Source organism: Lissotriton vulgaris, chromosome 5, assembly GCF_964263255.1.
Source record: "Lissotriton vulgaris chromosome 5, aLisVul1.2, whole genome shotgun sequence".
Lineage (NCBI taxonomy): Eukaryota > Metazoa > Chordata > Amphibia > Caudata > Salamandridae > Lissotriton > Lissotriton vulgaris.
This window is the reverse complement of record NC_141693.1, coordinates 863803593-863830732: the sequence shown is the minus strand read 5'-3', so window position 1 is coordinate 863830732 and position 27140 is coordinate 863803593. Positions and strand designations below refer to the sequence as shown.

At 43.4% G+C, this 27140-nt stretch overlaps 1 protein-coding gene across 9 annotated transcripts in view; it reads left to right on the top strand.

Annotated features, from left to right (window-relative positions):
* ZMIZ1 (zinc finger MIZ-type containing 1) overlaps positions 1-27140 on the top strand; it is a 535099-nt gene that overhangs the window by 478159 nt on the left and 29800 nt on the right. For 6 of the 9 annotated variants that reach the window (XM_086922434.1, XM_086922435.1, XM_086922440.1 and 3 more), the window contains 12 exons: positions 6523-6667; positions 7236-7350; positions 8317-8534; positions 10019-10214; positions 12153-12440; positions 13294-13476; positions 14768-14936; positions 19926-20112; positions 22074-22284; positions 24255-24360; positions 24630-24790; positions 26665-26732. In XM_086922434.1, coding sequence (XP_086778560.1) covers positions 6523-6667; positions 7236-7350; positions 8317-8534; positions 10019-10214; positions 12153-12440; positions 13294-13476; positions 14768-14936; positions 19926-20112; positions 22074-22284; positions 24255-24360; positions 24630-24790; positions 26665-26732 — 2047 coding nt within the window. The remainder of the gene's footprint in view (positions 1-6522; positions 6668-7235; positions 7351-8316; positions 8535-10018; positions 10215-12152; positions 12441-13293; positions 13477-14767; positions 14937-19925; positions 20113-22073; positions 22285-24254; positions 24361-24629; positions 24791-26664; positions 26733-27140) is intronic. The other 3 variants (XM_086922439.1, XM_086922438.1, XM_086922436.1) reach the window with 3 other exon arrangements.

Here is a 27140-nt window from a genome sequence, read left to right as displayed (position 1 = left end):
AACCATCTACAATCCCGCTACCCTCCCCAGTCTCACCCCCCACTACCCAACCTCCACCACTAATAAACGCCCATCCTCCACCTTGCACTCTACGCCTACCACCAATACTCTCATCCACGCCACCAACCTCTCCCCTATGTCATCCACGCCCGACCCTCCCATCCCCACCTCCAACACATTTCCCACAATAGACCACATTACGGCCTCCCTCCTCCAGCTCAAAGAAGACATGTTCATCATCAAACAACAACTACTCCGTCTATCACACTCCAATCACCCCTCACCCAACACCCTCCACCAGATCAAACAAGACATTCACAGCATCAAACAAATACTCAGCACACACCCCAGACACCACTCACGCGCCTCCACCATCACCTCCCCTCCCAAATGGTCCTCCAACCGGGCGGCGAACTCTCGCACTCGACTCCCACCGCATTGGACCTCAATCCCTGTTCACAATCGCGAAAATCGCCCCCACCGCTCCTGCAACACTCTCTCAGACCTAGACACAACCACACTCCTCCGCTCCTATGACTCAGGTCCCCATAGCATCACACCCGACACTCTCACTGCCATTCCCACGATTCACTCCAACCCCCTTAGACCCCCCACACTGAACAACAGAATCGCTATCCATAGTAACCTGAGTAATGTCCCCCTCGCTCTAGAACACCCTTCTGCCATCGACACACCCCGTCTCAAATGCACTCTGCTCAACTGCAGATCAGCCGCTAGACACTCCGCCGCCATTGCCGATCTCATCCTAAAATTGGATCTTGACTTAATCATCATTACTGAAACATGGCTAACAGAAGCTTCTACACCTATAATGGACATTCTGGTTCCCCCCAACTACCACATCACTAGACTTGATAGGTCTGGCAATAAAAAAGGTGGCGGAATCGCATGTATATACAGGAGCAACCTCTCTGTCTTGAAAGTAACTTCCCCTTCCATACCATCCCCAACGTCTTGTGAATACATCTGCCTCGATATTGTCAGTGAGGGCAAACAGATCTGCACTCTGCACGGCGTTTACCACCCACCCGGTGACAACCTTACCTTCTCCCAACAAATCATGGACATGATCTCAACCAACTCCGGGCGACAACTCACACAAATATACCTTGGTGACTTCAACCTCCGCTGGAACGATCACAATGATGCGGTGGTAAAAGGTCTGAAGAATTTCCTTAACGCCCTTGACCTCACCCAAATTTGCAACAGTCCAACACACGATAAAGGCTCTATCCTTGACCTTATCATCTCCAAAGAGGGCTCTATCCAACTCGAATCTATCCAACCCTGTGACTGGTCAGATCATCATATTGTCACATTCTTCATCAATGAAAAAGTTAAACTTAACCCTGCTCAATCCGCCAGGCCCAAAGTCTGGAAAAGAGACATGAAAAAGCTAAACTCAAACTCGCTGCCCCCCAACAGCTGCAACTTACTGCTTCCTCCTGCTGGCGTTAAGGACGTCCAATCCTTGACTGATCACTATCTTAACACTATGACCTCAATAATTAACGAAGTCGCACCCTTGCAGCTAAAAAAAGCCACCGCAAAAATCTCCAACCCCTGGTACGACGGGAGTCTCAATGACGATAGACGCGCAATGCGAATGGCAGAGCGCACCTGGAGATCAGCTCCCTCTGCACTGAACCTAAAAAACCTGAAGAAAAAGAGAAATGCCTACTTCAGGAAAATAAAACGATCAAAATCAGACTTCTTCAGTCGTCAGCTCGACCAAGCCAAAAATCGTCCGAGAAAGCTGTTTGAGCTTATCCGAACACAATCCAAAGAACAACCCCTACCTCTCAACACCATGCGCGAAGCTCCCTCCTGCGAAGACTTCGCCTCTTTCTTTAACCAAAAAACTGACAACATAAAGAATGATCTCCTCATGGACGCAAGCCTCTTCCCCAAACCTCACCGCATAGCACCCACTAAACCAAAAAACAATGCCTACTGGTCAACCTTTGTCACCTACTCAGAAGAAGAAATTGGCAAACTGCTCAGCACTCTGAAACCATCCAATCACCTCACGGACCCCCTTCCTGCTAACGCTGTCAAAGTCCTTACCCCGTCGCTCCTTCCACTCTGGACCAAAATCATTAACAGCTCACTTCAACAAGGGATCATTCCCGACTCCCTCAAAGTCGGACAAGTCACACCTTTGCTAAAGAAACCTACAGCCGACCCCTCTGACCTAAACAACTACCGTCCCATTACCAACATTCCGACTCTTGCCAAACTGCTGGAAAAATGCGCACAAATACAATTGACTAAACACATTACTCAGTTTGATCTCCTCAACTCTCATCAATCAGGCTTCCGAGCAAATCACAGTACTGAAACTGCTATGACTCACATAATCGACGACGCCCTCCAAATCCTAGATCATAACGACACCTGCCTCCTCATCCTCCTTGATCTCTCCTCCGCATTTGACACCGTCAAACATGAGAACTTACTCGAACTATTAAACACAAGAATGGGCCTATCTGGAACTGTGCTCAAATGGTTTACGTCCTTTTTGCAAAACAGGTCGCAGAAATTCAAGAGCAACAACTTGATGTCCGCGCCAAGACCTGTATCGCTAGGCGTACCACAAGGATCCTCCCTATCCCCAACTTTGTTCAACTTAGTTATGGAACCTCTAACCACTTTGCTGCAAGAATCCAATGTACACTTCCACATGTATGCTGATGACACCCAACTTTATCTCAAACTACAATCACCCAAAGACATCACGCTCTTGAACTCAACGATCAGAAGCACTCAATCTTGGCTGGCCGCTAATCATCTCAAACTCAATGCCCTTAAAACAGAGTTCCTTCTGATCTCACCACCCGCGAAGATCACTACCGCACAAAGGTGGCTTAAAGACCTCACAGCACTTAATGTTCAACCCACCATTGTGGACTCAGCAAAATCTTTGGGCATAACACTTGACACCAATCTCAGCATGCAGGAACACATCAACAAAGCAACTAAGGGAGCGAACTACCAAATCAACACCCTTAGGAAACTTAAACCTTTCCTTCCAGCCAAAGACTTCCAAACTGCGGTACATTCACTAGTCATACCTCGAATAGAATACGGCAGCACCGCACTCTGCGGTCTCCCCCTAGCTACTACGGCACCCTTAAGAGCCTCTTTAAACGCCGCAGCGAGACTTATCACTGGATCAAAAAAACACTCACACATTTCCCCTGACTTCAAATCCCTGAACTGGCTGCCGTTTGAAGCCAGAATACACCTGAAAATCGCTTGTTTGACGCACAAGGCTATCCACCTGAGCTCACCTAGATACCTCGCACAGAAGCTGACGATTTCTGGAGGCACCAGGAACACTAGAGGTACAAACAACCTTTTGCTGAAGCCTAAAAGATTCCGCAAGGAAAAAACCTATAAACGCTCCTTCTCGGGAATGGCTCCCAGGATTTGGAATTCGCTTCCCCCTGAAACCAGGCTGATCACATCCTCCATACGTTTCAAGAAAGAAGTAAAAGCGATCCTCATGGCTAAATACACTTGAACCACTACTGGAGATAAAACTACAAAGACTCGTTACTCATCTGTACTATTTGTTCGAACCCTTTGTATTTTTATTTTGACTCTGAATTTGATTTACTTCACTGTTTTATGATATAACTTCAATGTACTTCTAACATGATTGATGTATCTGCGTATACATGCTCCCCTTCTCTGTAAAGCGCTCTGATATCTGCGAAGATCTTGTTCGCGCTATATAAAACTTTCTAAATAAATAAATAAATAAATGTCTGGTTGAAAGTGATTCCCTTGGCCTTGAAGCTCTCTTAACATTCACACATACCCAAACAGGAGGACATTTCAAGTCCAAAAAAAAGAAATGCAAGAGATGATAAGCAGAGTTTCCCCCTGATGAAGGAGCACATTAGGTCCAAAATGCATTGGGGAGAGGAGGGTACTAAATATATTATTGGTTTAGGACACAACAAAAATACACAAAATTAAATAAAAATCTTCAGTGAAATGAACCTTGAAATCAAGAGTAATTCATTTGACGGATGTGGAAATATTGAGAGGAATATATTATAATGTATTAAGCTTGAGAAACCCAGCGGGGGATTTATCACAGGAGTGCCTATGGGGAACATAAACTCATAAAGGGATTAGTGTCTAATGATTTTGCATTCGAGATCAGAAAGTGACATCCCAAAAAGCACACTCATATCAAGAGTAGAGATTGACAATAGTTAGACCAACTGGGTGCACAGATATTCAACAACAAATATGTGAGAGTCACCCCTAGTGTCACATTGCCTTTTCCTTCGCCACGCGTCAGACGCGATCTTCTTCAGGCCTTTCTGTAAACCATCCTCGCGTTGGACATATTGATGCTGCTAAGTGCCGCTGCCATCATCACAGTCCTGCACCACTGAGGCAGACAAAGGCAGAGCGCTTTCACATCTGTGCCTTCCCTTTTTTTGCTGTATTTTTAAAGTCTAGTCACGAATCTGTTTCATGGATGGATGAAGAGTTGGGAGGTAGCCAGGAAGGTACAAAAACTGCAGATCATATTCACAGAGCACACAGGACGGATGAATGAGAGCAAGGCAACGGAAGAACACCCCCAGTAGGTGACTAGTCACAAATCAGATCCTTGTTGCGGTGTGCATGTCAGTTTATAGGTTTACTATGTGGGAGTACCACCTATACAAGTGCTTCACATGCTTACTGTTTGGAAGTGAAAACTAGTATTTTGTGGCAGTGAGCAGTGGAGGAATCTACACAAACATGCACAGTGGTAGGTCAGTCGGACACAGTTTATTAGTCCGCAAACATTTGCATCCTCTTGATAGAGGTTACAGTGTGCAGTGTGGTAATTCGCAAAATTCTGCATTTGGACAGTGTGTTAAAATGAGTACCCCATGAATCCTTTTGAATGTGAGTTGTGGGAATCCCACAGTGTAGTAATCGAATGCACTACACCAGAAACTGCTACTAAACAGTGTTACAATCCTTGGGCGTGCATAGTAGTGTCCTTACATAAAATGCACTCTTGAATACACGGATGATTGCGATAGCGTTGCAGTCTGCTAGAATGCATAGTGTGGCTATTCACAATTGAATAGGCAGAAATTCATTGGAGTGCACAACATTATAACTTGCTATATTGCACAGTGTGGTGAATTATTTGAATGCACAGTGTGATAGCGTTGTTAGAATTCACAGCATGGCACCTATTAAATACACAGTTCAGCTGTCTTTCTCTTTTTCTACAATCCACAGTATTAGAATTTGTGTCAATGCATACTATATGTAATATTTTGTAAGGAACCATGGTGTGTTAATTGCTTAGTGTGCAGTTGGTGATTCACAAGTATACAGCCTGGTAATTCAGCAGCATGCACAGTGTGGTAACTCCCCAAAAAAAAAACAGTGATTCTTAATCCGAGGTCTGCAGACCCTTGGGGGCATGCGGCGCCACTCGGGGGTAAGCGACTGTTTAGAAAGGGAAATATTAGCTTATTTATAAAGGGTATGTATCTAAAAAAGCTTTATTAAAAATATTAAGACTCCCTGTAATTGTGAAGGAATCTGAAATAGGAGGGTAAAAATTAAGTTGGTATCCATAGTTTGATTCAATTGCAAGTACAGCAAACAGAATCGAGTATGAATGATTGATGGTCTCAATTGAAGTACTGGTATGATCTTAACAAAGAGATTATGGAAGATAGACTGGCATGCAAGATTCTAGCATATCGCTTTGTCTTTTAGAAATAAAACCACATTTTGAAAAGCTCCAATGTTTCCTTTAAAATTTAAACTTAGAGATATATATTTGTTTGTGAATTAAATGAAATATTTCCTAATTTGTGTAGCTGTTCATGTAGACTTCTTCCCATATTATTATGTATTGCTTTCAGGTTCAAGTTGTAGAAATAATTTAGGCTGGGGTCCACAGCTTCCATAAGGGCTTCACTGAGGGTCTAAAGGACCGCTGCTGTACAAATTCGCTAGAATGTGCCATGTTTTAATCTATTAGAAAGCACAGTATGGGAATGCCAAAAGTTCAAAGTGTGAAACTAGTCAAATGTTGTATTAATTGACTGACCGGAAGTAGTAGTGTGTACTGTGGTGATCTAAACAATGTAGTGATAGTCTTCTAAAAAGTGAAATGTGGTAATCTTATGGAATGTGAAGAGTGGTATTCTCACAGAATGTGCGGTGTAGTTAGATTACAAATTCAGTGAGTTTATCCACTCTAACCTGTTTAGTCCATATGTTTATTGAACGTCAGAATGTTGAGTGCTCCTAGTGGCATGTTTGGTACTTTGTAAGGTTGCCTCTGTGCACCTTCAGAGAATATTTGTGTAATTACTCCACGTCTCTGCAGGGGTACAGGGACTCCTCAAGCTGGTGTGATCGCTAAGCAGCCAGTGTGCATACTTATTGACAACATTTAGCAGCCTTTTGTCCTTCAAGTTAATTACTTAATTGCTTTGTTTCTTATGTTTTTTACAGCCCTGCTCTCTTCTTGGTGTGAAGAGTTGGGGAGGCTCTTGCTGCTCCGCCACCAGAAGAGCCGTCAGAACGACCCCGCAGGGAAGATCCCTATGCAGCCCCCCATGAACTCTATGAGCTCAATGAAACCCACTCTGTCGCATGGGTAAGTCAGGCGAAGCAGCAAACCATAAACTAACTGCAATGAGCACCCAAGGTACACATGGGGCATCTGTCAACCACCCATGTGGGACCACTTGTTGGAATGCTCTGTGTTTGATATGTGGGTCTCCTAGTGGTAGCCTCATTGTTTGAAAAGTAAGGTCACTCTCTAAAGTCCTGGTACTTCAAGTTAGTGTATTTTTGATCTTTCTGGCTTTTTTATATGGCAACTTCTTGGCGGTACTCATTTTGTAATGAGGTCACTCGTTGAGGCTCTGGTTGTAATACAGAGGTCACTTGGTAGTACCCCCCCAAGTTTTATATCAAGTTCACTTGTAGTTACTCTTTGTTTGATATTAAGGTCTCTTGTTAGTCTGTATGTTCAGCATGGTAATTTATTGTTCTGCCTTTGCCATTTGGTCATGAATTACTTATTTTTGTGTAACAGTCAGGTAATTTGCTGTCATTGCTACGTTTGACATAGTTTTTTTTTATTTGTATTAATAATGCTTTCATTCTTTTCACACAAGATAGTTCTCAAATTACAAGTTTGTTTCCCCTTGGTTTTTCAGTGATGGGTCCTTCTCCTATGACTCTGTTCCATGGCAGCAGAACACTAACCAGGCACCAGGCTCTCTCTCCGTGGTGACAACGGTGTGGGGAGTCACAAACACTTCTCAGAGCCAGGTGAGCTTTGGACACGCCCCAATTCCCCAATTAAATGTGCAGTTGTGTGGGTTTGAATCTGAAACACGTTGTGGATTGTTAGCTACATCTCATAAATGTTATAGGAATTCAAGAAACAAAGTGGCAATTAACTTAGCCTAACATCGCCATGAATGCTCCACAGTACATGTGGAAACTCTCCTCCTGCATAGATCGCTGCTTAGCATCCTCATGGTCAACCTGGGCTGAAGGAGAGGTCAATTATATTGTTTACCAAAGAAGGAATCGACACACAAGATGATGGTTATGGTAGATTGTTTTATTGTAACCATTATAGAGGTCTCCATGAGAGGCTATTGTTTTTATTATCAGACACATGATCCACAATTGACTTGGGCAAACAACTTCAAAGTGGGGGGCTGGGCTTCATCTTGGGAGGTGTGTGCGCCGGGCATTATGCTTAAAACGGTGCTATATTTTTAGCAAAACAAACAGTTACAGTGAGCCTCTCTGGAATTGAATATCAGTAACATCTTTTGTCACTCATGTCTTGGATTTGGAGTAGGTGTCAAAGGGGTGTGGCAGGTGTGGGTGGAAAAAAGATTCAAATTCCCTCCCCCATTTTTGGTATAGGGTCATATTGTGGATACTTTAACACATCAGAGAGACGAAGCTTCCCATAGTATATTGGTAGTCGTGTATTTGATAAAAATTTTAAGAGGGACAGCCATAAATAACTGCAAAGTTTGAATGTTATGTGTTTATTGCTACTAATTTTATAGAATAATTGTAAAATAAATAGGGTCTCGTTCATGGTGGGCCCAATTCAAGTTTCTTTACACAAGGGATCTGCGCCTACTAAGCAATTTGATGACCACTGGAGTAGGGCATGTTTTGAATTACAGAGGCTTAGATATCCTAGAATATGGTTTAGTTAGATGCAAATGTTAAATTCTTCAAGTCATGATTTACTCACCCCTTCATTAGGTGCTGGGTAACCCAATGGTTAATTCTAACAACCCCATGAACCCTGGAGGGAACCCCATGGGCTCTGGGATGACGAACAGCAACCCAGGCATGAACTCCCCGCAGTACTCCGCACAGCAGCAGCAGTTTACAACGAAAGGAAGCTCTAACCAGCCTTACCTACAGCAGGGCATGTATGGGCGGCCAAACTACCCTGGCAGCGGAGGATTTGGGGGCAGGTAAGACCCATTTGTGTGTGTTCCTGTAACTCTCTGAATACAAGCCATACAAACTCTTGACAAAATCACCCAGATTGCAGCAGAGAACGACAGAAATAGAGTCCCTTTCGAATTTAAACTTCATTTCATAACAATACAACCCTTGCCTGGAGTTGCACATGCATGACCACCACGCTGAAATCAAGAGAAACATTATTTTTATAGAACCATAAATACTAAATATTATCTTCTTTCATCTACAGCGATAGGCCTTTCTTACTAAACCAAGTAAGCTTTATTACCTTGAAAGTTTACATACCTTTGAGAGAATCTTCCCTCATAGGATATAGTTTAAACAGTTGCTACACTTTTGTTCCAATCGAAATTAGCCGGTTACAGGAAGAAGTTGGTAGCTATTAAACCAGAAGGTGTGTATGGATGGAGGAGAGGGGGTGGGAGGGGGGAGTTGTGGGGAGTGTGCGTGCGTGCCTGCCTGCCAGCCAGCCGACTTGTAATTACTATTTGAAACAAAACAATTAACATCATCTGCCTAACTTTTGAATTTGCTTTAACCTGACTTTCTTTTGCACCTATCCTAGTAAGAGCTGTTAACACAATATTATAAAAATTAACAAAAAGGCAATATTTGGATCAGTTGAATAACAGCTGTAATTAGTTTCCTTGTAGCAGATTGCAAGCAGTGAATGCGTATCCTGAAACTGATTTTTTAATCTCTACTTTCCCGGGGGACTATTATTGTGTAATTGTGCGCAATTCACTCGATATCTTGTTATGTCCATTCTCTATTCCGCAGAAATACATTTAGAGCACTTATAAGCAAAAACAGCCATAACATTTAGAGCAAAATATATATTTTTTTAAACCTGCACATTTACATTTACCCTCAATGGAACTCCCAATGAGCATGTTAACTGTTACAGCTTGTTTATGCCAAGGCCACACACCACTCCACCAACATCACTCTGGAACTTTGGACTTAGTTGCTAAAATCTATTTGCTCAGTCCACGTTGAGCAGTGATGAAGGCACATGGAAGATGGGCGGACCAGTATGAAACTGATCATTTTCTGTTCCCATGAATTATCCAACATTATGGGAGATTGGGCAGGAAAAAAATCTATCGGAAATTTACGGGATGACTGAGAAGTGCTAAAAAAAATATTCTGACACTGCAGCTGCATCAGAGGAAGCAAATGTAGCCATAACTTTGAAACATATTTTCTAGAACACTGGTGGTTCCAAACATAGTTCTTAAAGAGTGATTGATGTTTTTAATTTGGATTGCACGTTGTAGATCCCTTGCTAAAAATGTTCTGATACTATAAACTTGACTGTTTTTTGAATTGTTGAATTAACCCAATTTTAGGAGAATTTATAAAATATTGTGAAATTATATAATGATGAATGTGTTGTTAATCATCTGATACCTGTTACCAGATGATCTAGAGGATTAAAAATAATCTATTTATGGTTTCTGCTCCCTAGTTATCCTGGTGGCCCGAACAACCCTGGTGGGATGTCTATGTCCCAGCATGGCCGGTCACAGGATTTTACCCAGCCGGCTGCTGCTGCTGCAGCTGCTGCTGTGGCTGCAGCAGCAGCCACTGCAACCGCCACTGCCACAGCAACGGTGGCAGCCCTGCAGGAGACGCAGAACAAGGAGATGAACCAGTACGGGCAGGTAAAGTCGGAACCTGTCTACCCCTAAATATTTTGAAAGCTTTCCCTACCCGATGATTCTTGGCTTTGCTATAAGTGTACCATTTGTTATCCTTCACTGAATTTTTGGAAAATAACAAAACACAAAGGTGAACTTACCTCCTAGGAAAAGTAATGGTCAGATGCAGTCGCGGCTGCTCCTGCAAATCTGTAGTGGGGCTGGGAAGGGGGTACATCACTTACTTGCTGGCAGGCTGCCGCTTTTTTTCCATCCTCTTTCTGGCTTCTGTTGGAACAGGAAGCAGTATAAACTCCTGTAAGCCTAATTGCAGTGTTGTGATTGGTCTGAGCACCATGGCTCTGCGCTCTGATGGGGTATGGAAGCCTAGGCATGTTCTCCACTGAGGCTCGCATTCCCATGCCTAGAGAACATGCAAAGTGTGCATGAATGTTTAGCCAGCCCCAGAGGGCCAGCCAAACATTCATGTGCACTTAGGAGGGTGCCACCACGATCCCCCCGCCCACTCCACTTGCGCAGCCTAGCCCCGCCCCACAAAACTGCCCCAGCACAGAAATATAAAATCATAATAACATTGTGTTATTATTTTATTTTTCCTTTTTTTCCATGCTGAAAGGCAGTGAAGGGAAGCTCCCCTGCCATAGCGGAGGAGCAGCCCCATGTCAGATGCATGGTAAATAGTGGTTTGGGAACAGATCACTCTAAACACTTCTAGATTTACAATCCGGTTTGGTAACAACATTTCCATTCAAGAGTTACTTAATAATACACATAAAATCACATTTATTCCATACAGAATAAGAGTCTGAGAAAGTTGCAAAAAGGTAGAAAGAAGTCGTGTGCACCTTCTGTGTTTGAAAACACATTTTAACACCCAGTTGAAGGTTATTTGTATCAGAAACGGTATATTACATCTGCACTTCATACACACTCCGATTAATTTCTATAATTAATATTGCAGAGAATGATCTTCCTATAAAGGGATCATTACAGTGAAGAGGTGCTATTAGAATTCTGCTGCCTTCCATCAGCTTGTCTTCAGCAAAATACATTTTGTCTCGTACAGTGAGGTACACTAAGGGCGGCGTGGTTAGCTACAAACTTTTCATCCTCGAGTGTAGCATTGTGCGGATGAGAGAGTTCCTGTGTTCCATTCAATGTTTCTGGGCATTTCGTCCACTTTCCGGCCTGAGGTGTCCTCTTTTCTGTCACTTGTGCTCCCCTCAGCACATCCGAAAACGACTGTACCCCACATTAGCAGTTCCTTGCTGCTCTTTACTGAAGCTAATAGGCTTTTTAGGATAAACACATGTTAGGTTTTAAAGTGGTGTACAGAAGCAAAGTCCACACCTAAAATAAATACTAAGCCACAGCATTCAGGGATTGACATATTTGTATTCTATAAATTGGTTGTACTGGGGGGGTTCATTTCAGATACGCGTTGGAGACCCAGATGCAATCCATGCACCAATTACACTTTAAACCATATACCATTTCTTGCCTGTGGGTGATTTCAAATGTGTTTTTAATCACATTAGTGCATATTAGGGCAGACATCTGATTCGTATAAGACCCTGTCACATTTACTTTTATCATTTCTTTGATGTATACGGTATGCTGCGGGTCGCCAGGCCAGTCACTCCGAACCAGGGTACAATTCAAATTTTAAAACTCCCCCCATGTGTGCGTACTGTTTTCAGAAGCTGTATGTGCTGCTTGTTTATCTAATTCTGTTTATAAAATGATTTAACAAACATACTTTTTCTTTGCGTTTAGAAATCCATTTGGATTGCAAATGTGCAATGCCGCAGAGTACTGAACATGATAGAAAATGCGACATGACCCTCTCCCCCTACCTGATGATCTGTTTCCCCTCCCCGCCCTTTCCCCGTTTGTAATGCATGTCGCATTTTATTCTTGTTTTTTTCTCTTCCGGTGAAGGTTTGTTCCTCTTTCCAGATGGGCCCGTCTCAAGCCTACAACAACCAGTTCATGAGCCAGCAGGGGGCACGTGGGCCCGCCTCGATGCAAGGCGGCATGAACCCAGGCAATATGGGTGCTGGGATGGCCCCGTCCAGTATGAGTGGTCCTCCGATGGGCATGAATCAGCCTCGGCCTGGCATGAACCCCTTCAGCGCCCATAATCAGAGAATGCCCCAGCAAGCCTACCCAGGTCCCCGCCCACAGTCGCTGCCCATCCAGGGCATGAAGAGGCCATACCCAGGAGAGGTCAGTACCTGCAAGTACGCGTTGTGAAAGGACACCTATGTTTGAGTCTGGCACAACAGCATTCCTGAGTTTGCACCCTCTGCTTATCCCCAGTATCGAATCTTTTCTGCTGTGGTAGAGTAGAACCAGGTTTCCTTCTAAACGCCATAATCTGGGCAGTTTCATTGGGCTTCTCCAAAATGAGGAGGCATTGTCCCTAGTTTCAACACTTGGCTAATCTTGATTCTAAAAAAAAAAATGAATTTGATGTGTCCAAATGTTGTGGACCGGTCACCATAAGCATCAGCCCACAGCACTAGGGTTAAAAAAAACTCACAATACAACACCTCTGTAAGAACTCATATACCCGGCCATTAAAAACACTGCGGCCACACAGATCCAGTTGGAATGGTGCATATTTCATAGAAAAACCCTTGGCACTGCAAAAGCTAATTTCCAATGAGAATTATTGGACCCACGACACAGCCTTAGTGAATGGCTACGCATTCTCTTTTGTTCTGTTTGGCTACTGGTTTCCCTAAAGACTCAGCTATATCACAAATGAAGGTACTCAAAAGCTTAGTCGAGTCCTGTCTCTTTCTCATTTTCAGTTAGGAAGAGGGCCACAGTTGACTGAGCCTCTTGCCTTTGGTGGTTCATATTTTAACATTTCAAATTCGCTTCCATTCGGACGCTTCATTTCAGAAGCAGGCTTTTCTTTAGAATGTAAACTTTAACATGCTTTGTTTAATGGATTCTTTACATTATCTTTTACACCAGCTCGAGAGCGAGTAGTCCATGTTCTCTTGTGTAAGTGATGGAATGATAACCCTTGATTGTCTTTTTTCCCCTATTAATCTATTTGGTATAAAAGCAGAATTATGGAAATCAGCAATATGGACCAAACAGCCAATTTCCAACGCAGCCTGGACAGTATCCAACACCCAACTCTCAACGCCCGCTGACGTCGCCTAACTACTCCGGCCAGCGAATGCCAGGCCAGCAGAATACGGGGCAGTATCCTCCACAGGCCGTCAATATGGGGCAATATTACAAGGTAAGGCCCTCTTCAGTTGAGCGATTTATATTACGGACAGAAGGATGGGTGTGTGGTAATGATGGTTGTTGCCAAGGCACATGTGTAGATAAAGGCTGTTGTGTGAATATGACTGTCCTTATGACCAGAAAGACTGCTGCGATGGGGCAGTTGTGATCATTGTTGAATTGACACCTCTTGTGACATGGACAGTCGTCATGGATGCTTGGAGAATGTAAGTTGCCAGGAGAACTTTTCCAATTATGGTTCATCAAATGGCAACAGTTTTAGAGTTTTCTATTGCTATTGCATGATTTGTCAGACTTAGTTGTGATGACGCATTTTCCCACGGCACTCATTGTCAACATAGATGTTGTGATCATGTTCATGATGACAACTTATGTGACGATCGAGGTGCTGCAGTGCGTGTTCCTAGGATCTGGAGTGACTGTTTTCAAGTTCTGCTCTGCCTGCTTTTGTCCTTTGTCTTACTGTGAGTTCTCAAACGTTGCAACATCTGTCTGTCAGTACTCTATCCTGTTGTTAAAGGAAGCTCTCCCCTCAAACGGGGCACTCTTCTCTTAACCTACATCTCTATTTTCACTTGCTGCGCTCTCCTGGCCGTATGCTCACCTGAGCTCTCTCAAACTCTGCTCACTCAAATGCTGCACTGCTTTATTTGCAGTGTGCATTTCACCACCTGGAATCACTAGCAATAGGCGCCACGTTTTGACCCTTTGACAGTGACGGTCCTATTGACACTTCATTGTTTTATTTAGGCTCTCATTTCTTTTACTTTCCTCTGGACCAGGAAGGATCTCTAAATGGTACCTTGCCTACATACTGGCCTGTTCTATCTTTGCATGCAGATTGATATGGCACAGGCTTTGATTCATGATGCTTGAGGTCAACTTTGTGATGTAGTTGTCAGAGCTAGTCTTGGCTTTTCAGTACACCTCACTTTACTTTCTGGAACCTTTAATTCTTTTTTCCCCATGTGAATACGGCTTTCCAAGTATCATATTGGAGCGGGATGAGAGCCTTAATACCGTCATTTCCAAAATATTTACACATAATTTGGACCTTTTAGGACTTTGCAAGTCTAATCGAGCCTACTTGATCTTCAACGGTTGTGTAGGGGATTTCATGACATTACCAGTTATGGGATTGTCTAAGTTCATCGCACTTGCTATGTTTCCCTCATGTTTTGGATGATCGGCGCAGCAAACTTAATGAAGTGTTCACCTTTTACTTTTTTTTTTTGTATTTTCATTTTTTTCAAATATTTACTTTCTTTACCTCTTTGTTGCAGCCTTCGCGGCCTGTGGCAAATTACCCCCACTCACCTGTTCCAGGAAACCCCACGCCTCCCATGACGCCAGGAAGCAGTATGCCACCGTATCTGTCGCCCAACCAGGATGTGAAGCCACCATTCCCCCCAGATATAAAGCCAAACATGAACTCCTTGCCTCCGCCTCCAAGTGAGTCAAGCATCAACTTGCTTGCATGCCTTAATGACCCGTGATTTTGGTCATGAACATGTAAGGTTTGAGTAGTGTTGTAAAGTGACGTGCGTTGGGATGTATAAGGAAAAGTATGAAGTTAAATTGTCGTTGCACCTCCACTCCTTGTGTCTCATTTGCAGTAGGCTTGCAGTTCAGCAATCCGGAGCTTGCGTATGACAGCCGGGTCTGGAAGGCATATACAGAATCTTATCTAGAGTATTTTGTTTAATTTGGGAAGACACAGGTAGAGTTGTTCCAAGTACTGAAGGATAAATCAGGAATATTATGTCTGGATCTGCAGGCCCTTTCTTCAGAATAAATCGTAGGAAAGCTAGCAAGAAAGTACGAATTCTGCATCAGCTAAAAGATGTCAATTCACTAGAATGTTAGGGGAGGCAAAACTGACATCCGAGACCTTTGACCGCAGATCTTATCACTAGGTTGACCCACCCCTCATTCCACCCTCAGCACTAAAGTAGACTCCCATGTGCTGTTCAGTTGCAAGGACAAGGAGTGGAAACTACAGAAAGGTAGGCAGGGATTATCAACGCATGTTTACAGTTTCTGCCATGCAACATTCATTTTCTGAAGCGAGATGGAAGATCACACATATGTATAGTGTTGGAGAGTGGTGACGTGCTGCTGAGACATTGTATTGCTTGAGTTGTACAGGTGTGAGGTCTAGAATAAGGTGCCATAAGGTGGTATCTGGTCATTAGGAAGATGGGGAGTAACAGGAGAAAGACATTGTACACAGAAATTATGGTAGATACACGAAGCTGCCTTTCAGCTAGGTTGATCGGTAAAGATTAGTAGCATAATTCAAAAAGTTTGGACAGACACATAGACGTAAAAATCATAGCACAAGAGTAAAGCCAACCTGAACGCCAAGTAGTGTCAATTGTGTTGCATCAGGCAAACCAGGTAGACTTGCTCGTTATTTCCATACATAGCCATACACGTGTGCAGAGAAGATTGAGTGGTAAAGCTGATGCTAGGAGAGAGGTTGGGATTTTATGTGCACACGTGTTCTGGAAGTTCTAGTGTCCTCCAGGATCTGTAGTGAGAATTGTCCCAAGTTTACACGGATCTGACAAGCCACTTTGCACATCATTGGAATATTCCTAAATGTATCACTGGTATCATTTTGTGATCACTGCATTTGCTCATTTGATGGTATATTGTGTTAGTCGCTTGTACAAAGCATATCATTTGTCATGAGTAGCATCTGGAATGTGCTTTAGACCATATGTTTCATTCTAGGAACTACTAGCTATTACATTTTGCCCCTTTATTGGTATTTTTATTATTACAGATGTATTCCTTGATAGCTCTTGCTGTTACACTGCCTCACCTTATTACCGTTGCGTCTTTCTATAACCACAGATATTACATAGCACCCTCTTAAATGTTATGTTGTTTTGAAGGATGCACCCTAGGTCACCAGGCTGCACAGACGGTACATTTATTGTTCTGGACACATGTGCGCTCACGGCCTTAAACACAGATCCATTAGGTTACACTGTCTGAAGTAATCACCGAAGTGCTTTCCTCTAATGGCCTCCATTGATATTCTGGCCGCGGAGTAACCCGGTTCAAGGACAAAGGGATGTATGTCATTGAGCCGCTGCCTGAGAGGGGAATATAAATAGCGTCTATACCAAGAATATTCAATATTGTGCGTTCATTGATGTATGTGCCTCTTGTAGCCACTCGCTGCCCTTGCCGCATTTGACTGCAAGAGCCAACAGGGTAACACAATCTTCCTAGCTTCGTGGTGCTGGGGACAAGACGTTGTGGAGTGAAAGGTTACTAATTGCAGTAAAAGTATGGTTCAGCAGAGGCCACCGTGGCCGCACGCCACCAGAAGCGATAGAGCATCACATCCATTAGCTGGCTGTATCTGGACAAAAAATAAAAAGCGTCAGCTTGCTGTCAGGGTTATTGGTAGCGTTTGACTGCGGCAGCCAGAGGACAGTATTCGGTCATAGAGAGATGGGTGAATTGTTGGAAAGGGAATCAATGTGATCTCTTTTTGACCGCCCAGTGCAGGATTGCAATTCAAAAGGAGATGTTGTTCTAAGAAGTGCTGCGGGAATTCACAGTCCAGCTCAACGGATCCCCCAGTAATGTTTTTAGATCAACTGAAATGTAATAATATCAGATCTCTGGCCGTAGGGTTACTAGGAGGCCTGTCTTCTTGTGCATGTGCAACAGCAATAAGGTGATGGATGGATGGATGGACTTCCTGATTAGCCTCAGCCTCGTATGCAAATCTTTCTTGACCCTGGTCCAATAGGAACAGTCCATCCCATCTGCCAGGCCAGGTCCTCCCTGAACGAGAACAAAAGCAAGCCAAGACTTGTTTCGCCCTGATTTGGGTTCATCAGCCAGGTATCTTGGTTCCAGTGGCGCAGTGAGTATGGGAACCACGTCTGGGCGTATCGTCACTGTTAGGGTGTCAACTGCAATAACAGCAAACAAAATGTCCTACAATTTATCAGTTGTTCATTCATTTCCTCTTCATCATCCAACCATTAAAATACCAATTACATTGAATTAGTGGCTTTACAATGCTCTTCCGCCTCCCTGTCTCAACTTGACACAATTAGGATTTTTTAGGAAAGCTAATATTTCCCAAATGCTAGATGTGCACAATAATTAACTGGTCAAAAACTTAAATATATAGCCTAAAAACAATTTTATTGAAAACGACATTTTTATACTTGAAGAACAGAAACGATTTCTGTTACTATAATTCTAAAAACGTGATATGAAATGCATTAAAACATGCCATGAACCAATGCCAAACCTAAGCCTAACACAAACCTGTGCATTTGTGTTTTCAAAATAAAATATTTCATTGTGAAAGTATTTCAGCTTAACACTTTCGGTATGTTTTTAGGGTTCCGATTTTTCTATTTTTATATCCCATAATGGCAAATCTACCCCCCCCCCCCCCCCCCCCCGGTCCTTTTTACTGAACGCACAAGCAAATATTTTTAGGTTTCGTGAACTTGAAGCTTAATGAAGTCCTCTGCATTACTCATGGTGTAGCATTGTTCACTTAAAAACATGAGTAATATCAAGATCACTCTAGTTCAGTATTGATACCTAGGAGCTTAGTGCCACTACCACTTTGATTTTTCCCACTCAAATTTGTTCCTCTGGTACCTTCTTGGATCCAAACTTCTACAACAGCCCAGTGGCATTGCAGATATATGACTGTTATGGGCAGAAGCTTAGCGCTGGTTTCCCCTGCTGAATCACACCACCCCCGTGCACCACAACACTTTATGGTGGGTGACTCAGTTCCAGGGCATCAGATTAAAGCCGACTAATGAGATCAGTTTTCGGGTGTAGAGGGGCAATGGGTACATGTAAATACTGGCCAACACCAGCTGCCTCAACTCTGGCAACATGAAGGCCTAAAAATATGTTTGAGAATATCCACTGTAAATCACAAAGAAAATGTGAGGACTATTTGAGGAAGTTGTAGCCTTTGTTAGTTGCTTATCCAAATGGAATGGCTAGATTATAGTAAGTGTCGATTGTTCCAATACATCTTGGCAGGACGGACTCAAAAGGTGAGGTTGGGAGTCTTCCTTTTCCAACCAAATACACAAATTTATGGGTGTAACAATGGTCCTTTCTCTCATCAACTTTTTCAATCTCCACGTACTTCCTCTATTCAGTCACGTTTTTTAAATAAGGTAAAGAAGCCTCTCTGGATCCTCGGGTACATACGATGGTCAAAAACAGATTTCATAATATCAACCTCGTAAACTACTACTATTAGTGCTATTGATGAAGAATGGAGCTCTGGTTGCGGGGGCTGATATAAACTGTCGTCTGGAGTCTTGCAATCCCCTTTAAACAGGCTCTCTGAGAACCCCTTATTCGGACTCCATAAGGATCCACATGCAGCAGTTCAGGGGTTTCCTGTCAGTGACAGGATTGTGCTCAAAATGCTGTGCTTCGTGTTCGTATCCTTATAGCAGCAGCAGGACTACACTTACCCAGGGTACCAAAGTTAGTCGGCAGGTGGCAACTTGAAATGTTTGCAGCAAACACCAGATGGGGCTAATGACGCTCAAATACAGTCTTGTGTCAGAGGAAGTCGCTCCTTCTCCCTCCAGTCACCATTGTTATGGAAACCATTTCCTTTAGACATTTAACTTTCTCGCACACTTTTAAGCTTTCGAAAAAATCTGAAATATACCTGTTTGGCTAGAACGTTTTCAGAACGGCATCAGGAAACCCCTTTAGCAAGGCTAGTACTTTATATGTGTTGTCAGTTACTCATCTTTTGTGGCTTACTGGATGAAACATTAAGAGTCTATCTTTGTACTTGGGTTTTCATAACGCTTGGTTTTGGTTTGTTAGATATCAAGCGCAGCTTTATCTATATAAATATGGTGTCTGTGGGCATAAGAATCACAACAGCAGCATCATCTGCATACAGCAAATATGGAGCCCTGGGGCGTTTCCATGGGTTGTGGTGGGAGAGCAATGTGTGGGGTTAGGAGGAATCCTTACCAAGACAGGCTTGTAGATCAGCAAGGAAAAGAAGATGAAGCTTGTGAATGTGGCTAAACTATGCATGTGTAAAAATGTAAGCGTGGACTTGAACAATGTCTGAATTTTTTTATATATATTCCTTCTACAAGCAGAATCTTCTCTAGGCTCTAAAGCAGTTTTAATGGTGTGAATTTGCTTTGGTGTGCAAGGTACAGGATTGATAACAATGGGAAAGGAGGTCCTCTACAGTAGTCCACGCTTCATAGCGAAGACTAAATTGCCTTGTAACATGAATGACTACCATAGGAGCTAGTGCATAGATTTGTGATGGGTGGTAAGAGGTTGTAGAGCATCTAGTCAAGCTCAGATGACTAACTAGCTCTTTGCTTTTCATTGGTTTCTATTGTGCCACTGACACATTTTGACCTCCTCTATCCTTGCCAGATGCAAAAGGCAAAGTACACACCTTCTCCCCATCCTCCATGCCATCCAGTCATGCTGACGAGCTGCGGCTGACCTTCCCCGTGCGGGATGGTGTGGTGCTGGAGCCTTTCCGGCTGGAGCATAACCTGGCCGTCAGCAACCATGTCTTCCACTTGCGGCCGACAGTCCACCAGACGCTGATGTGGAGGTGAGTATGCATCTTGTGGCATGAGAGAAACTGAATACTTCCAAAGGGTTACATTTTCCACTCACTTTTATTGCTGCCTTTCTGCTAGGCATTACATGATAGTGGGTTAGGAATGGGGGAACCGTAATGTGACTCTCCGCTCTGGGGCTAAAGTGGACCAGGTCAGTTGAACTTCATTATTGCGGTAAGCAATCATTCCAAACCCATTATGATACAGACCCGTGACCTGCATCATCTACCACTATCCAAGCAGAGGACACCTGCCTTTGTCTATTTCCAGCCCATAATGCAGATCCCCTAACCTGCAGCATTTATTGTCCAAGAAGAAGGTCACACTGCCCTGTCCACCTACACATTCATTTTACAGGGTGGCTGACCAACAGCATCTACATTTCCTCACCCCTTCTAAGCCCAGCATGCAGACCAACAAATGAGCTGCAGCATCTCTCATTAAACTCACTCTGGCAGCTCCTCGTCTGTCCGTCTTCAAATTCACAGTGGAGACACTGTTCTGCTTGTTGTATGGCAGCTGTGAAGACATAGGTGAGAGCCCCTCTGTTCCATGTAAAGCCCCGAGCTTTATTATCTGCTTTTACCTCCTAGTCAGTGTGCCCTGAAAAAACTACCCTTTTTAGGGAGATTGATTGCTTTCGTAACCATGGCAACCTTTGACATGGCCGCCTTCGTTCCTCCCTTGTGGCCACAGCTCTCACTTCAGTGCACTCCTAAACTCATACTCACGAAGGGGGGGCGGACGGAAGGCCAGTAATTGCCGCCGTTCTCTGCAGTCGTTTGGGCAGCCCGGCATGTCATTATGCCTGGGTGTACGGTGGTGTGTGGCGGATTTCAGCAGTTTATTTGCAGCTTCTTATTAATAGGTAATCAGCGCCGGGGAGGGCTGTCAGATACCGCCTGCAAATTTATACCTCTGCATTGTGGCTGCTGGCGACAGCAAAATGGCTCCTTGCTGCCCGCCTGCATCCAAGAGGCAGTTGTTGCAATACATGACATACGCTGAAATAAAACTTAATGTGCCAGCTTGGTATTTCAGTTTGCTTTGGGAGTGCAGAGAGTAGACACATCTCCCACGTGCCACGGACAGTCTAGTATCAGTCCAGTGGTAGAAACTGCCAGAGGGGTCATTGTTCTTCATCTGCCTATAAGCTTGGTCATAAGGTCTAGTAATGGGGTGAAAACATTTAATAAGGACCTGAAGACAGGGATTACGCTACATGTATGACTTGCTCTTGCAGCTTCCATTTGCTATGTACCCCACTCTGTTGTTTTTTTTTTTTAAGTTATTCCACTCCTGCCCTATGAATCCCCCTAATTAATATGTAGTTAAATAATGCACACAACAGAGGATGTCCATTCTCTCTCGTTATTTTTGATTGCCATAACTATAAAACTGTTCAGTAGTAGGCAAACCTCAAGCCATATTACTTACAAAGGTTAGCTGCTAGGTCACACTGACAAAACCCAAGTACCACCAGCCATGTCCGTCATTGTACACCATTGAGAATTCTGCAGCGTGAATCTTTTCTGGTTTCACATGCTGTGCATTATTCCACCATCTAGTGGTATGGTCCAGAATTCTCTTGCAGTCTTTTTTGTTTTGCTTGTTTGACGTTGAGTAGTTGACCATTTGTTACTATGTCCCTTGTTGTACACTATACTCGGACATGGTTATGGTTAAATCTATGCAAACATTATTCTGAATTCTTATTTGGAATTGTGAAAACTTGATTGTGAGCAGAGCTCACTGAAAATTTTCATAGCTTTAGATTCGGGCTGTCCCTTTTATCCCTCAGCAAAGGGAAGCGTGGTGAATGCTCTCAGAAAATATACTTTCTCTCCTGTTATACTTCGCAAAAGATGTTCCCCTTTGAACCTCCGTTACATTGAAGTTAATGAAAGGGAATGCTGACCAGAAGTTATTTGTGCTCTTCCCTTATGTGCAGGTCTGATCTTGAGCTCCAATTCAAGTGCTACCACCACGAAGACCGGCAAATGAACACAAACTGGCCGGCCTCCGTCCAGGTCAGTGTCAATGCCACTCCACTGACCATCGAACGTGGGGACAACAAGACCTCCCACAAACCCCTTCACCTGAAGCACGTATGCCAGCCAGGCAGGAACACCATACAGATCACGGTGACAGCATGTTGTTGTGTAAGTACAATCTTCTGGAACGTCAGGTCCTGGATTATGGGGATTGAAGGAGGGGAATGTGGTGACTTTATTTACCTGATGTTTGTGCACATAGGGTTGAGTTTGACTTTCAGTTCAATTAACTGGTGACTATAGAGATTGTCGTGGTGCTCTTTGTGTGCACATGGTATGCACTCCAAGTTATTCTTTAGGGCTCAAATTGACTTGTATCTTGACAAGAATTTAGGTTAAGAAAGGTGAGTTGAATCTTTAAGGCCTGTGGTCAAGTCTTTGCATCTGTGTAGAAGGTTTTTGCTGTCCTCATTGGGGATAGCAAGAGGGAACGTTGAAAAAACTTTGTGATGATATCTGTACGTGTCTTAACAAAGACATTGAATTTGCTGCCTTCGGTAATGTACAGTTACTGTTCTGTGTCACTGCTCACCACCACCTTTTACCATGTTCGGACTGCAAAATGGCCCATTTCTGTAACCTTCTATGACCATTTTATTGGTCAGAAACCATATTTTGTACCACTTTTATCAGTGAAGGAAATCTTCTGGTAGCTTCATAGTCCTCAGTGTACACCTTTGTTATACATCCCGAAACTAAGCAGACACCAGACCAAAGAAGAAAGGGAATTCAGTGGAATCTTTTCTTTTAAAAACCCCAATTAAATCTTACCTTTGAAGGTGGGGCTTGAAGAATTTTAGGTACCTTGAGGAAACTAAAGTTGACTATCCAAAGGAGTCTAGGAACATCCCTGCAGCTCATTCACTTGTCTTTTTTTGAGCTGAAATCTGCTGCTATGGTGTGGTTTTTATATAGGTTTTTATATAGTTCATACTGCAAACTGACTGCCTGAAAATAAGCAATAGTTAAAACCTGGCATTTTTTTGACCCACACTAAGAGGGGGCATGAGTTAAAAAAAGGTCAACATATTTTTTTGTTACTAAAAATGAGAAGTACACGACAGATTGTTTTGTGATGCACTACTGAAATGAAATAGGGTTGCCTCATACTGACATTCAGACTACATCTGGTTTCCTAAAACGAAGTAATTACTGAAATATTTCAGCCCAATTCTAGAAACTTCTTTTCAGTCCTCCTTCTATATATATGCTTTGTACTGCAGTAGTGGCCCCAGGGTCAGCTTAAACCAACAACTTTCCTAAAAAAAGCAAATCCTACTTCGTCATTGATTTCAGAACTCAACACTCTTATGCTATGAAACATAGTACTAGGATCCCTGCTCAGTGCATCTCCTCAAGAGCAAAAAAGCTGCTGGGAAAAAGCCACCAATGCCATGCTGCTTCTGCACAGAGAAAAGGACAGTCAGAAAGTTTAACAATGTTACATTGCTCCCCACACTTTTTCCCTTCTGAGGGTTACGTTGCAGTCACAAAAACGCACCTAAGTACCACACTGTTTTTTTCCTTGTGTGAAAGTTTTTACTCTCACAAAACCACACATAAGCAGTTTGTCTGTCCATAACAACCTCAATGCCTAGCAACTACCCGTGTATTGTGATGAATTATTGATGCTAAATGGCAGTGGTACTTTATCCTCATAGGAGCGTTGAACGTTCAGCGCCCAGTGCTGAACGTTCGAAGAACGAATGCTGGCCCGTCGGCCAACGGTCGTGCACAGCACTGGCAAGGTAGTGCTCGCGACGACCGTTGGCCGACGGCAGCACTGAAGGGGTTATATTTCAATATTACATTATGAGGGCACCCGTAGATCAAGGAATCTGTGAAAGATGTGCTGTATAATAATAATGTCTCACAAACATGCAGCTATAGGTCTTTGGTTTGGAACAGCAATGGGGGGAAAGTTTAACTGAAGTTGGTGGATCACCACTAGAAATGTCCTCCACGCTGGCAGTTATAAAAAAGTTCTGTTATTTTGAAACCATTTCTTTGACTGCTTTTAAGAATTCTAACAGTCTTGATACTGTGTCCCTGATGCTATGCTCTTTTCTCCTTCGCAGTCGCACTTGTTCGTTTTACAGTTGGTGCATCGGCCGTCAGTACGTTCTGTACTGCAGGGGTTACTAAAGAAGAGGCTTCTCCCAGCAGAACATTGCATCACAAAAAGTAAGTCAGACTTCTGAAAGCTGGAACAATACGAGTATCGATGAAACATGAAATGGATTCTCTTGAAAACCAAAATGTATTGCGTTTGGAATATTATTTTTGTAATGTGTGGAGCACAGTCAGATTTGACTTTAGGTTTTTGACTGGGAGCTTTTTGATGTGGTCCTTGTTTGTTAGGGCCGCAATGGAATCCACACTGCATGCCTTAGAAGCTAAATCCATAAATATTTCTGAAACCAGTGGTAATGTGTGATAACTTTTCATCACAGTTAAGAGAAATTTCAGCAGCGTGGCAGCTTCAACAGGTAATGCAACTCTAAACAGTGAGGACGGTGTGGAACAGACAGCAATCAAGGTGTCCCTCAAGTGTCCAATCACATTCCGGCGGATTCAACTCCCAGCGCGAGGTCATGACTGCAAGCATGTACAGGTAAGGTCCCCATTCAGCTAATGACGAGATTCCGGATGTAACCTTAAAACGCATGAATCTTGGCTCCTGTGACGCGTTAGTCTCCAAGTGGCTATCTGTGCAGTGGTTAAAGCAGTAGTGAACAACTACAGTGACAGTGAAGGTCTGTGTGCCTAGAGAGGCAATACAAATGCATATGGCTAAAGAAGCAGTAAATGTGTATCTGGCTAGCGACTGCAATGAGTGTTCAAATTGTTCGAGGGGCAGTGAGTCAAGCCATTTCTGTCACATAGAGTATTTGTATAGCTGTGGGGGCAGTACAAATTAAAAGGGTTGGAAGTGGATTGTGGCCCGGCAAGCGTCCATTTTGCCAGATAGCCAGTGGACGTCCAAAGGAGCAGAGAGCCACCTGACAGACATTGTGTGATGATATTGGTAGAGGGCAGTGAGCGTCCATTTGGCAGAGAAGCATTTAGTTGCCATAAATTAGAGGTAGTGGGCCACCACTGCTGGAAGGACCACTGAGCTTCCATTTAAGGCTAGTGCCTTGTATAACACCATAAATCCATTATCTCAAAGAGTTAACATTAAGCGTCTTGGTGAGCTGACAAATTGAGTATCAGTGCTCTCTGCTGTATGGAGCTAGTGAAGTGGGTAGCTGCAGTATGGAGCTAGTGCAGTGGATTGCTGTCGTACAGAACTAGTGCAGTAAATAGCCGCCATACAAATTAGTGCAGTGGATAGCTGCACTATGGAGCTATTGCAGTGGATAGCCGCCGTATGGAGCTAGTGCAGTGGATAGCCGCCTTATGGAGCTAGTGCAGTGGATAGCTGCCGTATGGAGCTAGTGCAGTGGATAGCTGCCGTATGGAGCTAGTGCAGTGGATAGTTGCTGTACGGGGCTAGTGCAGTGGATAGCTGCCATAAGGAACAATTGAAGTGGATAGCTGTCATACTTCAAAATTGCAGTTGATAGCCGCCATATGGAGCTAGTGCAGTGGATGGTTGCCGTACGGAGCTAGTGCAGATGATGGCTGCCATATGTGCTGTCTGTGAGCTGTTTATAACCCAGTGCAACCGAGAGCTGCCACATGGATAGTGCGGCATTGAGTTATGATATACAGCTAGTGTTGCAATGAGATGCTACATAGGTACAGCAGTAGTATGATAAAAAGAGAGGGTGACAGCCTTTAGCCAAGGCTGAGGGAATGAGTCCGCGCAGACTTATTTATGAGTCTTGCATGTAGTCACAAAAACATCTAATGAGACTGACACCACTTTGACAGTCGGAGCCTAGGAGCATGCTGTGCTCAGTTAGTCTGGAGTATAAAAAATAAATAAATACAGAAACAAAAGTTAGTACAAATTTCTTATTTTATATCTGTAATCAGCGTGTACCTAGCACTGTTTGCCCTGCCTTATTCTGGAAGTCTTGGAGTCTGTGACATCGAGGGGTAAATGATTAGGGCTGGTGAAGCGAATGGGGAACCTTGTTCATTTCTGGAAAATTGTTGGCAATAGCTAATGTTCATGTATTTTGTTATGTCATCACCTGATTCTGATGGTTTTTTTTTATCCTCGGTCATGAAGTCCGCTTGTAACCATTTTTCTAGTAAATTACGAATCATTTTAAATGAAAAAATGTTTTTCCAATTGTTTTAGGGGTTTCTCTTATTTTAAATTGATATGTGATACACCTTCTAGTTTCTATTTTGCACATAAGAGGACTCGACTGCCTTTTAGGTAGCATTCTTGATATCACAACTTGAAAGGAAAAAATAAGATAGCCTGAAACTCCCACGAACATGTATGAGAAAACTGAAACATCCTGAACCATTATTCTTTGTACTTCGGTGGATCGCCTAATGTTCTTGTCTGTTTTGTACTTCTTGCAGTGCTTTGACCTCGAATCCTACCTACAGCTGAACTGTGAGCGAGGGACGTGGCGGTGTCCTGTATGCAAGTATGTACATGGGAATGGAGTTTCGACATTTGATTTTTGCTTGGCCATGATGCACTGTTATGGATAGGAAGCTTCGAGGAAACTAGCACTCTGATTGAGTTACATTGAAATATTAACCAGACTACAGTTGGCCCATGTTGAATGGGGCTTAGTATAAAGGGGTACGTGGTTTTGTGACCTGGGTTACACTAACTGAATACATAGTCTCCTTTAAGTGCTTAGACATGGGTAGCACAGAGCGACATGTCAGAGGGTAGATGCAGATTGCACCATGTGCATCAACACACTCCCAACATCCATTTCTGCCTTCCTTCTATTTGTATAAATGTAAACTTCATGCATTGTCAGTGAATGGGTGCCCCACATTCCGCACTTTACTGGCGCTCTGACCACATGATTATTGGTGAC